The sequence below is a fragment of the Conger conger genome, chromosome 2 (genome assembly GCF_963514075.1).
Source record: "Conger conger chromosome 2, fConCon1.1, whole genome shotgun sequence".
Lineage (NCBI taxonomy): Eukaryota > Metazoa > Chordata > Actinopteri > Anguilliformes > Congridae > Conger > Conger conger.
In genome coordinates, this window is record NC_083761.1 from 75,085,117 (window position 1) to 75,102,539 (window position 17,423).

Here is a 17,423-nt window from a genome sequence, read left to right on the forward strand (position 1 = left end):
TCGCTGAGCTGTCAGTAAAAGGGTTAAAGCCACCAGGTGAATGTCACAGACGCGGCGAACGCCACGTGCAGCGATATGTGAAAGGTCTGATTTATCTGAGGAGTGAATGAAATGTCAATGCTCTCTGATGTGGCGGTGGCACATCTATGCACACCCCCGACATGGCACATACTCGCATGCGCACACGTTTAGACAGACACGTGTGTATACTACCAAGCTGTTGCTATATGCAGTTTATTTTATTTTCAAATGTAAATTTACATACAATTCGGAACTAGTATTAAACAAATACTGAATGTCTTCTTATGAGAATTAAGGAGGATTTAATAAATCAAGCTTTAACAAAGAAAATTACATTTAGCCTATATTTTAGTCATTTAACAGACCTTTTTAATACAAAGCGATTTACAAGTGCATACGTTCCTCAACTAGTGAAAAGCATGAAATCCATAAATAGCAAAACACACATGTAGAGCATTTCAGACAATTGACAATTTCCATTTTTCCAAAAACAACATTCTCAAAAAGCAGTTATATAATTTACACACGAGTGATAGCTGTTTTATTTAGCATTTGCTTATTTGTACGAATAACATTACCAGCAGCATTATGAGTCCTGACACATACGTGACGTCATACAGTGACTCATATTGATGATGTAATGTGTGTGCGCCACAAAAAAACATAATCATGGCGACGGTAACAGTAAAGCAAGAGACGGAGGATGAAGACTGTTCTCTACTTCCACTGGTCCACGACATAATTAAATGGTAAAGACGGAGTAAAACTTTTAAAACGTCGCTGCTTGATGTGTTTCAGATCAACTCTATTTGTTAAGCATTCAATTGCGAACAGTATTGAAAACACCGCGGACCCGGTCACAGCTGTTCGCGGCGCAAGGGTCGTTAACGTTACACGATTTTACCCACACTGTAAAGATTTGGATTGGTGGATGTTACATTATAGTCGCTTTAAAAAAAACGCAAATAGTTTGCTCCTAACCTGACCGTGATCATTGCTTGCTAGCTAACACTAGGCTGTATGGTAGTTATAGTGAACTAGTTCGCCGTCTCTGGCACTTGTTGTTTGGAAAACTAAGGTTAACTTTGATGGTTTGCGTCATTTCCCAAATTACATCACAAAATACGTGTTTTGTGAACTAATTTAAATGATATGTTTGAGACTCTCGTGGGTGTGTTTTATTGCTGGTCGTTTACTAACTAGGCTGGCATAAGTACAAACGCGTCGGTCACAGGCGAACGCATTCAAAAAAACATGACAAAATCTGATTAAGTCGAACGGTAGATCTTAGTATTATTTAACGTTAAATGCACGATGAGCTACTATGTTAGCGCGCGAGCAGGTAAAATTAGCTGGCTGTTCTAGTTAATTTTAGCCACGTCAGTTTGTTTCACGTGACGTGTTAAATTTTGAAACGTCAGTTACTGACGCAACAGATTCAACCTTGCTCAGTTACCGGTTTGTAACCTGGGACTTTAACCTGTAAAATAAAATGTCTTTACAAATATCTTCCTTTAGTACATGTAAATTTAATGTATCCTATGTAAACTGTATGTTAGCTAAACCTATAACACAATACAAATCATAGATTCATAAAGCTTGCAAAACTATAGGGCATGCTATGACCATCCTAAAGTCAGTGCTGGGCTAAAAATTGCTGGGGGTGTGTAATGGAAGGAGGCAGGCTGAAGAGGTGAGTTGGAAGATGGGCAGTGACCCTTTATACAACAAGAGTCTACAATATGAAAGCACTTAAACATGGGAAAGCCCTAAATCCATCAGGAACTGGATGTAATTGTTTTGGGTAGAAGTAATTTTCTGTGCTCGATTGATATTGCCTGGTGCAATTGAGCCAATCAAGAGGACCAGAGGGTGGGGTTTGCACTTCGTATTTAATTGGTTCCAGACCAGCTTTGTAGAGCCATAGAAAGGGAGAGTTGCATTGATGGGGGGTCAAAATGCTGGGGGGTCAAAATGCTGCGTGTTCATGTGGTTCATGTCAGCTTCAAATGATTCAACAAAGCCCAGTGGGCCATTTGAATGCACATTTCTATTAGCAACATAAACCTAAAACACCGATTTATGGTGACTAGAAAACAATACAAAACAACGATTTTCATCAGTGCACACTGACCTATATTGGATTTGTGTATACATCATATGCACGATTATTGTAAAAATATGGTAAAAATGGTGTAAATAGCTAGCTAGCAGGCTTATTGACACATCCCCTCCCTAACTGTTGTGTTGCTTGCTGCTGTAAAGTTTCTTGCTGCTTTGCCTTTGACAATAACATCACACAGTCAAAAACACTGCAAGTTTATGGTGAGTGGAGTTGACGCAAGTTAAAGCAATTTTAATCCAAAACAAGTACGCATTTGACCGAGGTCAGATAAGATATAACACTGAAAATGTGATGCAGACAAAGCCCAGCAGTGAGACGGATTGCACAGCTAGTCACAAGATGATTCGTTACAGATCTGAAGCGCAGCGATGTGGTTCATCTCCCTAACCTCTGTAAAGGGAGGCTTGGGCTGATTGAAACTCTAAATATTCACTCAGGATTGCAGACCGCTGACGTCTTTAGATTGAGCTGAAGGGCCAGTTGGCAGCCATCAAACTGTCCTACACCGACGTGTATACAGCACAGTTTGCGTGTCTTATCTATAGTGCACGCGGTTGCTTGGTTACATCTCATTTCTCGCATCAGGTTTAAAACCTTGGCACCAGCCTACGCTATTACTGGAACAGAACCATTCCACTGTACATCCATTGGATCTTCAGAAGTCACGTACCGGCCAGATCGGTCCAGATTGCTTGCCAGCTCTGGCACCATTGCGGATATTAATCAGCTGAACGTGTTTATGTTCCTCCTGCATTGTTAACGTCTCTGAATAAGAGCGTCTGCTAAATGGATGTCATCTAATGGGTGTGATGTAACAGTTTAACGCAGGGGTTCCCAAACTTTTTTCAAATCCACATTGACATATATTTATGTAACCCCCAACATCGGACCCACGCACACCTCATTGCTGACATCACCCTTTAGCTGTGACTCTCTTGGCCATATAGCACAGCCTCTCCTACCTTATTGCTTTATTATAGTTTTTTACAGGTTTACTCAGTTTTGTGTTTTGTATGGAGAATCTCCGTTCAACATTTTTATTTAGTCTGAGACTATCTTTGTCTGTGAAACTGGCCCAATATTTATTTTGCAATATTATTTGTAATTAACGGTTTGTCCACGGAGTGGTACTGTTCACAAACCGGCTGTTTAAATAACTGTTACTGTATTGGATTTAAAATCACTGTAGAACGTGGTCTCGGGCGATTATCATCCTGCATTATAATGGATTGTGGGTAAACAACGTGGGCTCTAAGTCACTCTGAATAATGGCGTCTGCTAAATGTTAAGTAGACTGCTAAGCGTGGCTGGCTGTGTGCCTTTATTCGCAAAAAGAAGGAAACCCTCACACGTTACTCTTAGATGCTGTATATACACACACACAATGTTTTGAGCCTCAGGTCCTTTTCAGGTCAGGTATACATGTATGTAGTTAGATAAATGTCGACTATGAAGAGTGCTGTTGGGGTTTGTCTTTGTTTTGCATTTGAGCTCCCCAGCACTCTAGCGCTGATGGAAATGTGTGTATGTTTTTCCCACTTTGGCCTGTACCCCCCCTCCCCCAGCATGGACAAAGACAACCAGGAGGTGCACCAGGAGCTGAACAAGCTGAAGGCGCGGATCCAGGAGGCGCGGGAGCAGATCGCCTCCATGCCCGGGATCGAGCTCAGCCCGGACCAGCAGCAGCGCCGGTTGCGCCTGCTACGGGAGCAGGTCCGCACCAAGAACCAGCTGCTGCAGAAGTACAAGAGCCTGTGCATGTTCGACATCCCCAAAGCCTAGGGCCGCGCAGGGACGCCTCTGAACGGACACAGCAGCCGGTGGACTGGACGCCCCTGGTCCGGTGGTCCCCAGCCCCGTTCCTGTAGGCTTTCACTCCGACCCTAATGACGGCTCAAGATCTCTAGCAGTTAAAGACGTTTTTGGGGTTGAAGTGAAAGGTTTGCGGACGTTAGATCTCCGGGAACGGGGTTGGACAGCCCTGCTCTTGCTGTTGGAATATGGTGTGCTTTGTTAGGGTTGAAATGGAAACCTACGGGACGGTAGGAGTTGGGGACCACCGCCCTATATGGACGCACCCCAGGATGGACAGACATAAACTTCAGAGTCCTGCTTCCGCAGAGCACTGCTGCTTTTTTTTTTTGTTTTTTTTTGTTCTCAGTTTAAAAAGTTCACACCCAGGAAACCACATCTGGCAAGTTAACTTTGAAGAGTTTTTTGGAATGTTTCTTCAAAATTTCAAAACTTTCGATTATGAGTAGTGATTGTCACGCCAGCATTAGCATGGCAGCCATTCTGTGAAAGTTGGCAAGTGAACACAGTGAGGCACAAACTGAATGTTGTCTCCGGCCAGTAACCCTGTAGTCACCCAACCCTATCCCCAACCCTTAATGTGGTCCGCCTGGAAACCTGCTGATGCGCTTCTTCTGTGTTTCTTTTCAAGTGCTGGATTTAAAAAAGAAAATGCTTTTTAGAGTATTTACTGTACACAGCGTGTTTTCATGAGCAAAGATAACCTCGAAGTTGCTCTCCAAGAGCCACATGTACTGTTCCTTTCGTTTTTCTTCACCGCGCCGACGGCACAAGTCTATTCTGTCATGTTTCCCTTTTCTACGATCTTTACAGTATACGTTTCCATCCATACTTTTTTTTTGTTTGTAAAAACCCTTTTGTACCTTTTTAATGATGTATTTATGGTATCTTGCAAACAAATAAAGTGGCTAACGCTTACCAGTTTTTGCAGGGGTTATCTCGATGTGACTTCCCCGAGGTTACTATATAAAATGGGTCTGCGTATACAATGATGAACACGCATTCAAAAGGAAATTATTGGAAGCTTCGGGCGCATTGGTGATTTTTCTGTTGTTACAGGCCAGTATTATAAGTGTCGCGTTTAATGCGTACTCCTTTTCTATAAGCCTGGGTGCGCTTCCTTCTCGGCTACCCTATATTGGGGTGAAATTAGGATTTCCCGGCTCGCATTACCACCAGAGGAACATTTTTGAACCGAGGTTTTGTGTTAGGTGGCTAATGCCTTTGGAAACCGGGTTAATTTGCTGGAAGCTGTACATACTTCGAGTGTCTGTATAAGCCTTTACGCTTGTGTACTAGCATTGAATACAAGCGCGAAAGTATCTTTTCAAGTACATTAGAAGAGCCAACTCGTAAAAAAATGAAGTCAAATGAGTCGAGATGGCGCTCGAGCCATTCCCTCAAACACGTTGGTGGCTTGCGCACTTCTGAAGACTCAAATTGGTTCGCGTTGCTGCCTCTGCGTGTATACATCACCAATTCAATTCTGAAAATCTCAATAAATTACAGATAAACTGAAATGTAATTATTCAGTTTGTGACGTTAACTTCCAATGGCTTTGCCGTTATAAACGGGGAACCGATATGGTCACTTTTACTGCAGTGCAGGTACTGTAAGTCGCGCCTGTGCTTTTCAATGATCCATCACGTGTGACCCTTCAAACCAAACCACCGGCCAACCTCCCAGTTGTCGTTCATGCTGGGCAAATCTGCTTTGGGAAAAGTCGTTTTACTAACTAATCAACATAAACGCCGTGTTTCTACGTGAGTTGGCAAGAAAAAAAAACGGAAATTGCTTTTATAAAACGGAGAACCAGTTATGTGTGCGTTTAGTGCTGACGATATTGAACATACCAAAATATCAGTATTTCATTTATAGTGAAATGAAGTACCAAATGATGCAACAGATTTATATTTGAACGTTTTTATTTTAGAAAAGGTCAACGTTGACATAAGAATAAATACATTCACGATAAGATTTGTTCAAGTTGCAACAAACATTCAAGTTCCGTGTTATAAAATATATAGCCTATCACAAAATGTAAACAGTAGTATTCCGGACATTGCACTCCACCCATGGAGTTTCACTTGTCATCAAAGGCAGATAAGACGTTTTTTTAAGAACACATTTTACAGCATGTTGGTAAGAGTCTTAACTGATTTTAAGCCACATCACATTTCTAGTTGTCTGGACCCACAGAATAATACATTCTTGTTTAAAGTCTGACATCACGCGCGCAACCGTTTGGCGAGGCGTCTCACGACTCAAGTCGGTGAAGTTTAGCCGCCTGGAAAGGCGCGGCGTCTTTCTGCGTCTCAGTTCTCCCGGATTCCACTTTTTAGCCACGGGAAGCAGAGCAAACTCTCCCGCATCAGGCATCAAGTCTACGCCTGCACGGCTCCGGCGCTCTGGCTAGGAGGTTCTCATGTACTGCCGAGTTCTGGTTCGGTTCTAGCTGATGACACACCTCTCTTTGTCCTTCCCCTGACCGCCGCCAATCGCCTTCTCTTTTATGTACATTAAGTCACTGTGCACACTGGGTCGCCGGGCGAAGGGCGCCACAATCCCATATGCGTCACTGTCTTTGAATTTCTTGTTTTTGATGGACTTTCTGTTGTGAAGCATGTCGCAGTACTGCACGGACACCTTACGGTGCATGTCCGGGCTCATCTCGTTGGGCAGTTTAGCCATTGTGAAGAGAGTCTGAAACATTTTGTCCACGTTAGTGTTCCTCTTGGCTGATATCTCAAAGTAGGCGCACTGGTCGTCCCCGGCGATGAGATGCTCGATCTCGTCCCTCTGGACTTCTCTGTAGAACTCTCGGTCGCCCTTGTTCCCGCAGATCACCAGCGGGACGTCCACGTTCTCTTTTGTCTTGTTCTTCAGGCAAGATTTGGTCTCGAAGATCTGCTGTTTCAGCCGCTGTACTTCCCGAAAAGACTCTCTGTTGTCCAGACTAAACACCAGAATGAAGACATCACCTGCGGAGAAGAAAAGTAGTATTTACAAAGATTGTTCCAGAAAATGAAACTTGGGCAATAATTTTAAAAAAAGAAACAACTGTACATAACCTATCGGTGCAAAATGTAACAAAATGTTTTGTTTGCTGCCACTACCATCCAAGACCAAACTCTAAAGCTCCGTAAAACTACATGCATTGTTCGGTTTTGGCAAAGAACACCGCTTACCTGTAAGTATGGACAGCCTCCTCATTGCAGGGAACGGATGGTTTCCAGACGTGTCCAACAGGTCTAGTTGGTAAACTTCTCCCCTGATGCTGTAGAATTTCCTGTGAAAGTCTTCGATGGTTGGTGTGTACTGATCTTCGAACCTGCCGGTCACAAACCGGGATACGATAGCTGTTTTTCCAACTTTTGTGGATCCCAGAATTACCATCCTGTAGCAGTTTTTAGCCGGTATGTCAAACTCATTCTCTGAGGGCGTCATTTTCTTAATCATTTTGGCCAATTGTTTTTGCTTTGATGCGTTATCGAGAGCGCGTTGAAATATAAGCACAAGAGAGGTAGACGAGAGCCAACCGCCTCTTTTATTCACCGAAAAGATGGGGATGGCACGCTTGTTTTCGCACTGTGGCTGTTCTGGAGTTTGACTACGGAGCGGGAGGGCTATTTAAGCAAAACTGTGACCACTCCTCTAAAGCGCGTCATGAGTGCGCAGCGCACCAGAGCACGAGAAGCGGGGGAAAAAGTAACAGGTGCTCGGCTGGCTTTGCGTCAGTATCCCAGCACCCATGAACACCAGAACCGCGTGTAAAGCACACAAAGAAAAACCCGAAGATTAAACAGTTCTTTCACATTCAGCGCGGACGCTTTGTTTCCAGGGAGGAGCTGATTTTCAAATTGCTCCAAGTTGTGTGTATTAAATTAACGGAAATATGCAATCCTTGCTTATTACTCGCAACACGACTTTGGCTTTTAGACTTCGGACTTAAGTGTTTAGAAATTTACTGGAGGATTTGGGTGAACAGTTTCTCCATCATCTTGCGCAATGCTGGTAGATGTTTAATTTGGATAATGCAAGGAGGATACAAAAAAGACGCACGAAAAGTTAATGTTTCTAGAGGCACATCTGGCGCAATGAGATGCCAGAGCGTAAAAAACACATTTAAACATAGGCTACGGTTAATTTTTAGAGCTTTCTGAAGTATAAGTCGGAAATACAGTGTTACTGATTAAATAAATAAACAACAAATGCTGTTGCTGCTGTCATGATTACCATTTCTGTGGCACTGCCATTATTACTAGCAATAGTAGGTTTTCATGACTTGTATACGCTTCGAATGCAGCTTTCACTGTGAAATCCAGGTAGAGGTGTATCTCATGCTAATAATGCATTTGATAAAGAATGAGAGAGAGCAGCATGTGTATAGATTTCTGCCTCATTTAAACAATTTCCGCCACGACGCTAAAAAACAGTTGTTAAATGTATGCAGATCTTCGTTGGTAAAGCTGTGGCATTGAGCCCAGCACATTTAAATCTTGTTTCTTTGATTATTCAACGCTACTTTTTCGATTCTTTCCCGTTCCACGGGGGGGCGCTCCACTCTGATACTGGCTACTGCACGACTACTCCGAGTTCCAAGGAACCTTACACAACAGATGTGGCCTAAATATGATGCTAACAGCATATGCTATCAATCTCCTCAAACATAAATACTTTCAATAATAATAATAATAATAATAATAATAATAATAATAATAATAAGCTTAATTTATATGGTACCTTTCATACAAAAAATGCATCTCAATGCCAATTTACAATAAAAGCACTTTGCAATACTCGTAAAGCCAGACATTCATTTACTAGATTTAATTATTCTAAATGAATCAAGTATTTATTAGAAACCTGAGCCTTTTGGAAATGTATTTTGACTGAACCTTATTATACATTTGAAATCCATAATTTAATAGGTAATGAAAATGGGTTTTGATATAGAGACATGTGAGAAATAATTTTGTGTGCCATACATCTGGTTGTCCAGGAGTATAACTTGCTTTGGAAACATTTAGAATTTTTTTGAAAATTAAATATATTTTATGTACTGTATATGAACACAATCCGGAGCTGTGCTTATCAAACTCAGGCCTGGGTGGATGATGGTTTTTGTTATAACCAAAGCTGCAATTCCAGAATTTTCAAAATGTTGATTATTTTCCGTTTAAGCCACATTACGTCAGAAATAAATGTATGCCACGAGGAATAGTCCCATATTCGCATTGTGTTGTATTGCAAACATTTACCTGAAGACAGGGCAAATGTTTTAAAGGAGTAACATGGTGGTTGGATATGACATTACCAGTCTTTAGGCAACAACAAAACAAATGTGCATTATTTTTTATTATTCAGTAATTTAGATGTATTTTAAAACGTATTTTTCTAAGCCTAAATTTCCAATTTTGGTTAAATTGTGGACACATGGCCACGAAAAAGACAAAGTCAAAGACAAAGCAAATGATAATGAGCCAAAACAATTCAAACGCGTTTTCTGTGAGTTAATTATATGCCGATTGACTAACCACAGCCTTTAATAAAAAAATAAAAATAATAAATAGAAATCAGTAAAGGAGAGGAGCAGAGCCAATATTTCGGGCGCTACTAATTTTAATCGAAACTGCCATGCCACAATAGCTCAAAAAGCAGGGTTAGCCGGCTAACTGCACTGAGTAAAACCCAAATCCCGCCCAAATTTGGACTGAAGTGTTCTTCAGGGTTTTACTTTATGCAGTTACCTAGGTAACTCCGTAATCCTCCTTTGTGGAACGGCCCTGTGGTTGTGAATGAAGACACACGGACGAGGTGTGTCTTCACTGAATACCTCGGGAGGGGGTACATCTGGCGGACAGTTTCTCTGTATGTGAGAATTTTATTGAATAGGCTTCCCATCGGCAGGCAGAAATGATACTCCTGAGTTCTGACGATATAGTGGTAGAAGTGATAATCATGAGTTCTAAGCATATATACTGTGCGTATATTCCTTGAAATTATAATTATTATTATTGATTTCATTGCCTAAGTAATCCCTAATTTGGATTTGAAATAGCTTGATGAAGTTTTTAATGAATGCAGTGTTTTTAAATGTTATAAATGTGTGATAGGATACTCATGGTTCTAGCCATCCTTACAATATTATTAGTTATAGTAGTAGCATTAGTAATATTGGATGTAGTAGTAGCACCTTAACTAAATTCCATCCATCCATCCATTATCTGAACCCGCTTATCCTGAACAGGGGCGCAGGGGGGCTGGAGCCTATCCCAGCATACATTGGGCGAAAGGCAGGAATACACCCTGGACAGGTCGCCAGTCCATCACAGGGCACACACACCATTCACTCACACACTCATACCTACGGGCAATTTAGACTCTCCAATCAGCCTAACCTGCATGTCTTTGGACTGTGGGAGGAAACCGGAGTACCCGGAGGAAACCCACGCAGACACGGGGAGAACATGCAAACTCCGCACAGAGAGGCCCCGGCCGACGGGGATTCAAACCCAGGACCTCCTTGCTGTGAGGCGGCAGTGCTACCCACTGCGCCATCCGTGCCGCCCACCTTAACTAAATTGCAAAATAAAATGTTCTATTCTGACCAACATTCAAAACATTCAAAATTCACCTGGGCATCTGAAGAGTTCCAAAACATATTTGGAATGCACACACACCGAGGTTTGCCAATCTTCACACATGCACACAGACACACACATATGCACACACACCCACAGATGCACACATATGCACACACATCCACAGACACACACATATGCACACACATCCACAGACACACACATATGCACACACATCCACAGATGCACACAGACACACACATATGCATTACATTAAATTACATTACATATGCACACATCCACATATGCACACAGACACACACATATGCACACACATCCACAGATGCACACAGACACACACATATGCACATACATCCACAGATACACACAGACATACACATATGCACACACAGACCAGAACAAGTGACTCATTGTGACTCATTAACATGATACAGGCTTATATAACAGACACTTATGAGTCCCTCATTACTGAGGCAAACAATGAAAGGCAGGCAGACAGATAGACAGACACGCAGGCATATAGACAAATAGACAGACAAATAGACAGGAACATACAGACAGATAGACTGATAGGCAGGCAGACAAACAGGCAGACAGATAGGTAGACAGACTGACAGACACAGATATACAGGCATACAGACAGACAGACAGACAGGTACACTGACAGGCAGGCAGAAAGATACACAGACAAACAGGCAGACAGGCAGGTAGACAGACTGACAGACACAGATGAACTGACAGACATAGACAGGCAGACAGGCAGGAAGATAGACAGACAGGCACAGACAGACATGCAGACAGACATTCACTCAGGTGGACTTTATTAGGGCAGTGGTGGGGACTCAGGCATTTTGTGAGTTCAGGACCATTAGAGCCTTCAGTAGAACTCAATCAGTTGATAAACAGGTACTCTCTAAGGACACGCACACACACGCACACGCACACACACACACACACACACACACACAGACACACACACAGCAGCTGAATGCCTCCACATGCACTCATGGACCCAGACAGGCCAGAACAGGTGACTCAAGGTGATTAACATTCTCTTCACTGCAGCATAAAGTAGTGTGCAGCAGCCAAAAGTGCATGGCAGACCTTTCTCCATATGTGCTGAAGTCTGTGGGGACAGCAAACAAACACCCCCCGCTCCCACCACCAAAAGGCACCCAAGCCCCTGACTGGCTTCTGCCTCCACATCCTGCTGAAAATAATAATGTTGATGATAGGCAGCAGGCCAAACTTCACCCAGACGTCACACTGTAAATACCACAGGGGTAATCGCCATGGCGAGGAAGTGAAGTCTGTCAGAATGAGCCACAAACAGGTAACTGCTGTCATTTAGGAAAGGGCCTTTTGCATCATTAAACCAATTAACCTGAGCCAAGGACTGACGCGAAAGTGTTTGCATCTGTAGAACGGGCTGTAACACTGAAGCGCTCTTCTGAACGCATCCATCTCAATCTTTTCCTCTCATTTTACTGCTTTACTGCTCCTCATTGCAGGGGACAAAGAAGAAGCTAGTATTTCCAAACAAGGTATGCACAATGTTTCTTGTTAATGCCATTATGATTATTTTTCTTGTTAACATGAGTATAAACTGTGGGCAGACAGCCCTGGACTACAGTAGAGCTGAGATGAGTGAGCTTTGATGCAGGAAGGTCTGTGGACACAAGGCTCATTTATCCCCCCCCACAACACTGACACAGACAACAAGATAAGCAGGACCCAGGCTCCGTACACCGCTGGTTTTTATTTATACGGGAGAGAGAGGGGTCATTACAGGTTATTACCGTACAACAATGGTCTCACCATGACCATCATGACCATGAGTGTGACCGTGATCAGAACCAGCCATAGGCATTAACTGAACATTCTAGTGCTGATGTCACAACCCCAACTGGGAACTGAAAGCAATGGAGTTCTAGAACACTGACTTAGAATTTAGAAAAAAGACATAAAAAACTACTGTGGTTAAAACAATGGGACAGTATTCACAGCAGTACAGCAGAAACAATATGCTACTCGGTCATGATTGAAAAGAGAGTCTATTGGTGACTGACATTTCAAATGCTAATTAATTCAAAAATACATGACCACTTCTAACATATGATTGACGACAACCTAATAGTACTCACCTATACACATAACTGGTTAAGATTTACACGGATTTACAATGTACTACATGTTGTCCAATACCATTGACAGGGAGAAAACAACACAAAACAAGGCAACAAGATAACATTGAAATGTTTTGAGTTAAAACTCCATAATATTGTCCAATGCCCCCATATTCCGGACAATATTATGTTATGTTTTTGCGAACAAAAACAATAAAATAAATAATAATAATAATAATAATAATAACAATAATAATAACAATTAAACCCACATTTAGAACACAGAATTAAATGATCTGTGTGTTGGCAGTTTACCAGAGGATTCAGCTCCATTGATTTCCAAACTTGTCTCACGGTGACGCATAGCTGACCTATCACGTGCCATTTGAACTGATACCCCCTACAGAGAGGGAAACACCATCACCTCTTTACCACAAACCCCAATTAATTCCTGAGACAGAAAAAAATGCAATTCTCAGCTGTGCTCTAGTATGTGCCATTTCAATATCTGGAACAGAAGACCTCTTTTAAGCTGCTATCACGCTCACGCACCTTTGGCTTCACACTCATTTCACATTTATGGGTGAGCCTGTGCCTTTCTGCACCCTACGGGGGTCTCCACTGCCCCTGCGTGGGGGGTGACCATTGAACACTGCTGGGCACCTGAGTTACTGACCATCTCACCAGGATAAGGTGTAGGGTATAGGTGTTGTAGGGTGTAGGGCATAGCTGTTGGAGGGTAGGGTGTAGGGTATAGGTGTTGGAGGGTGTAGGGTATAGGTGTTGGAAGGTGTAGGGTATAGGTGTTGGAAGGTGTAGGGTATAGGTGTTGGAGGGTGTAGGGTATAGTTGTTGGAAGGTGTAGGGTAAAGGTGTTGGAGGGTGTAGGGTATAGGTGTTGAAGGGTAGTGTGTAGGGTAAAGGTGTAGGAGGGTAGTGTGTAGGGTAAAGGTGTTGGAAGGTGTAGGGTATATGTGTTGGAAGGTGTAGGGTATAGGTGTTGGAAGGTGTAGGGTATAGGTGTTGGAGGGTGTAGGGTATAGGTGTTGGAAGGTGTAGGGTATAGGTGTTGGAAGGTGTAGGGTATAGGTGTTGGAGGGTGTAGGGTATAGGTGTTGGAAGGTGTAGGGTATAGTTGTTGGAAGGTGTAGGGTATAGGTGTTGGAAGGTGTAGGGTATAGTTGTTGGAAGGTGTAGGGTATAGGTGTTGGAGGGTGTAGGGTATAGGTGTTGGAAGGTGTAGGGTATAGGTGTTGGAGGGTGTAGGGTATAGGTGTTGGAAGGTGTAGGGTATAGGTGTTGGAGGGTGTAGGGTTTCGGGAATGGCATGCAAAAAAATAGGGGATAGGATGTAGGGGAAACCGTACTTCTCTTTGGTCCCTCTCCAAATACTCTCCAAATATGAAAACCAAATATAAAGCCTGCATCTTACATTTGTAGTGCGCCCTAAAAAGTGTCACGTCTCTTTTCCCTACGACATGGATAATCCCTCACCATGCGCCAAACCACTCACTACTTACAACTGCAGAATAAATAACATTAAATAAAATCACACAAACATGATTGTTCTTGCATACATTCAAATACTGATTTTAACTCAGTCAACTCAGTCAGCCTATTGGTACAACAATATTTTTGGGTGTTTTTTTCTCCTGTGCTTGATGATGTTATGGGAAACCACTTCTCTGAAGTTATTTGCTATTTGCCACTCAATTCAACTTACCCATTGCTAATTTTTGATGTTAGTGCCCCCCTCAATCTAATATCCACCATGGTTAGTTTGCTTTTTAAAATGATTCATTTAGGTGAGGTTCTGAAAATGAGTGGGCGTGAATTGGGAGCCTGACAGCTGGGTGGACACCTGATGTAGCTAGAATTCACACTATGCAAATACAATGGGCTGGGCTCCACAAGATAAAATATTAAAATCAATAAACATTAAATACATGACATGGTGATTACATCAATCATTACTGTACCTAACTTTGCTAGCTAGCTAATGACTATTCCTGGCTTAATTAATTTTAAGTAGGAAAAAAACCCTGGTTCTGTAAAGGACAGTAGAGCTGATTCTAGCAGGCCTATTCTTCAGTCTGTGAGTCGAGCAGTTCATATAAATACCACCGACAGTGATTTACTGACCCCTCACTGGTGTCCTCATTAATCAAACGCTCCGATGTTCCAACACACACACATACACACACACGCACGCACACACACACAATGGGGTTGCCAAGAGTCCCATATTGCCAAAATAAAAAATAAAAGGTTTTTGTCCCATCTGGGATATCATTAACCAAATAAATATACAGCTGTGTGTGAAAAATTGACGTTTCAGAAAGTAAAAGCCTTCTCCAGTTCGTGTTCCAGTCACCAGGATTTTCTAGTTAGCACAGGTCTTCAGCTAGGGTGTACAGTAGAATGAATTGGTGAAATCAGCTGGCATGGGCTCATGGGTAAACAAAACACTACTTTCTGACCCCTGGGCTTTCCAACTGTGCCAATACAGTGCTTTTGTATAACATCATTAGATGATCATAATAAGTCACAATGCCCTTAATAAACAATATCGCCAGCTTTTCCCCTCAGTGGACAGCCCTGAATCTGACCTTTTACATGTGATCACATTGTGCCAGAATGAGGACACTGCACTGGTGAGTGGCTGGCTATGGTCTGGCCTTGAGAAAGCCACATCCCATTCTCCCAGGAGTGCACTAAACTCAGAGCAGACTCCCACACAGAGCCAGGGAGCTTCAATTAGAAACTACTGACGAAACATCTCTGCGTCACTTTCATTTCTCACAGGGAAAAGGAACCAAGAAGAGAGTTAGTGAAGTTTTAGTGTTTAAAAAAAGGCAATTACGAACTGAATTGAATGACTAAATGCAGGGGAATATTTAGCGCTGGTTAAACTGAGAAAGATAAGTTCCCAGAATGCAGTCCTGTGTTCCATAACAGGGACCATAATAGGAATGGTGAAGGCCAAAGGCTATCGAATGGCTGGAACCTTGGTGGAAACCTCACAGGGATGTGTGTGTGTGTGTGTGTGTGTGTGTGTGTGTCAGCATGAGTGTGTACGTGTGTGAGTGTGCTAGAGAGCGGACGGCTGAGTAGGTGTGTGTGTGTTTGTATGTAAGTGCGTATGTGAGTGTGTATGTGAGAGTGTGCGTGCGTGTGTGTGTGTGCATGACTGCATGTTTGAGTGTGAGAGAGTGTGCGTGTGTGTGTGTGTGTGTGTGTGTGTGTGTGTGTGCTTGCTTGTCAAGGTTAGGAGTAGACTATCCCCCACTGAAGAAACAAAGAAAGGAAAGGTAATTGGGTGATTAAATTGCCATCTCGTTTGCATTTCAGAATTTGGCCATTTAAACTGCTGATGTCCACACTGCTTTTGATGTCCCGATAGCTTCCAGCAGGGGAGTCCCAGGGGGCTGCAGTGGCTGTGCATTTTTCAGGGTTTCCTTCCAATCAGCTGCCAGTTAAGGCTTTGAGGGACGTGTCAACCTTTTAGGAACGGAACTTGACACCTGTGAACAGATTTCAATTTCAGTAAAAAAAAAAGAAAGAAAGATATATTTCAGTGTCCAGATAGTTTTTGTGTGAGACCAAGAATTTACAAGTTCATGAGAAAAAAACATAAATATGAAGCAAAAAATAAATTAACCACACACCAGTTATCACCAATTATATCATCCTATACCATTCATTGTAAAGCCAGTAGGTAATTATGTAAGAAATCATACACATGCACTCACTGAGCATTGTATTAGGAACATCTGTACACCTACTTATTCATGCGATTATCTAATCACAAATGCCAATAATGTAATCAGCCAATCGTGTGGCAGCAGTGTAATGTATAAAATCATGACCAGACAGGGTGGTTTGAATATCTCAGAAACTGCTGATCTCCTGGGTTTTTCACGCACACTAGTCTCTAGAGTTCTTAAGTGGATACGCTACAGCAGCAGAAGACCAATAAGTCTTCAAAAGAAGTCTAATAAATACCTCACTGATTGTATAAGACAATGGAATGACCGTTTGATGGTCTGTGCATATCGCCATGGCTTTCAGGACAATGCGGTTTGAAGAAGGCGTTTCGATCTTTTTCTAGCCCCCGGGAGTCAGGGCTGTAGTGGTTACCATGGGCGATTGAAATAAACAGCGTACAATTGGCAACCAATTCAGAAAAATCTGAAAAACAAGTTTCTTAAAGAAAATGAGCCATGGCTTGATGGAAAGGTAAAAGTAGAGTTTTGACTGGAGCAGGGGAAATCGAGCAGGGGAAATCAACTTGAGCAGGGAAAATCAACCAAAATACTCTAAAGTCACTGAGGGCTAAATCAGTTTAACTGGAAAAAACCTTGCTAACCCATGCTTGAATATACATGATATACATTACATTACATTACATGGCATTTAGCAGACGCTCTTATCCAGAGCGACGTACAACGAAGTGCAAATCAAACACAAGTATAAGTGCGAAGAGGACCTGAGAGGACAGTACAGTTCTGAGTCCTAGTGTAAACATACAGATACTCAGAACCCTTGAAGAGTACAATCAACTTCCAAACTAGCATACCACAGTTGCCAGCTGGAATACCCTGAGTACAACAATACAACAGCCAATAAAAAAACAACAAAATCTATACATAAGTGCCATTACAGTCTAAGGCTAACCATGGTGGTGAGTTAGGGAGTCTGCGCTTGAAGTCTGCGCTTTAAGGAGGTCAGAGA

General features: G+C 42.4%; 3 protein-coding genes across 5 annotated transcripts in view; 1 reads left to right on the forward strand and 2 right to left on the reverse strand.

The window, feature by feature from the left end:
• The first annotated feature begins 634 nt into the window (after positions 1-634).
• Positions 635-4,876, forward strand: med9 (mediator complex subunit 9). The gene is made up of 2 exons (XM_061232376.1): positions 635-770; positions 3,712-4,876. Exons 1-2 carry the CDS (start codon positions 691-693, stop codon positions 3,926-3,928), a joined length of 297 nt encoding a protein of 98 aa, XP_061088360.1. The 5' UTR covers positions 635-690; the 3' UTR covers positions 3,929-4,876.
• Positions 4,877-5,865: 989 nt separating this feature from the next.
• On the reverse strand, positions 5,866-7,547 carry LOC133122456 (dexamethasone-induced Ras-related protein 1-like). The gene is made up of 2 exons (XM_061232437.1): positions 7,147-7,547; positions 5,866-6,939 (listed from the first exon to the last, which is right to left on the reverse strand). Exons 1-2 carry the CDS (start codon positions 7,415-7,417, stop codon positions 6,410-6,412), a joined length of 801 nt encoding a protein of 266 aa, XP_061088421.1. The 5' UTR covers positions 7,418-7,547; the 3' UTR covers positions 5,866-6,409.
• A 4,740-nt stretch (positions 7,548-12,287) lies between these two features.
• pemt (phosphatidylethanolamine N-methyltransferase) overlaps positions 12,288-17,423 on the reverse strand; it is a 55,534-nt gene continuing 50,398 nt past the window's right edge. For all 3 annotated transcript variants that reach the window (XM_061230994.1, XM_061230993.1, XM_061230995.1), the window contains one exon: positions 12,288-16,213. The gene's annotated coding sequence lies outside the window, so the exon portion shown is untranslated. The remainder of the gene's footprint in view (positions 16,214-17,423) is intronic.

Excerpts from the sequence above, each read along its gene's own strand:
- med9 (XM_061232376.1), top strand. The coding sequence starts at position 691 with ATGGCGACGGTAACAGTAAAGCAAGAGACGGAGGATGAAGACTGTTCT. Across the intron at positions 771-3,711 it reads GTCCACGACATAATTAAATG|CATGGACAAAGACAACCAGG; the intron begins GTAAAGACGGAG and ends CCCCTCCCCCAG.
- LOC133122456 (XM_061232437.1), bottom strand. The coding sequence starts at position 7,417 with ATGATTAAGAAAATGACGCCCTCAGAGAATGAGTTTGACATACCGGCT. Across the intron at positions 6,940-7,146 it reads GAGGCTGTCCATACTTACAG|GTGATGTCTTCATTCTGGTG; the intron begins GTAAGCGGTGTT and ends TCTTCTCCGCAG.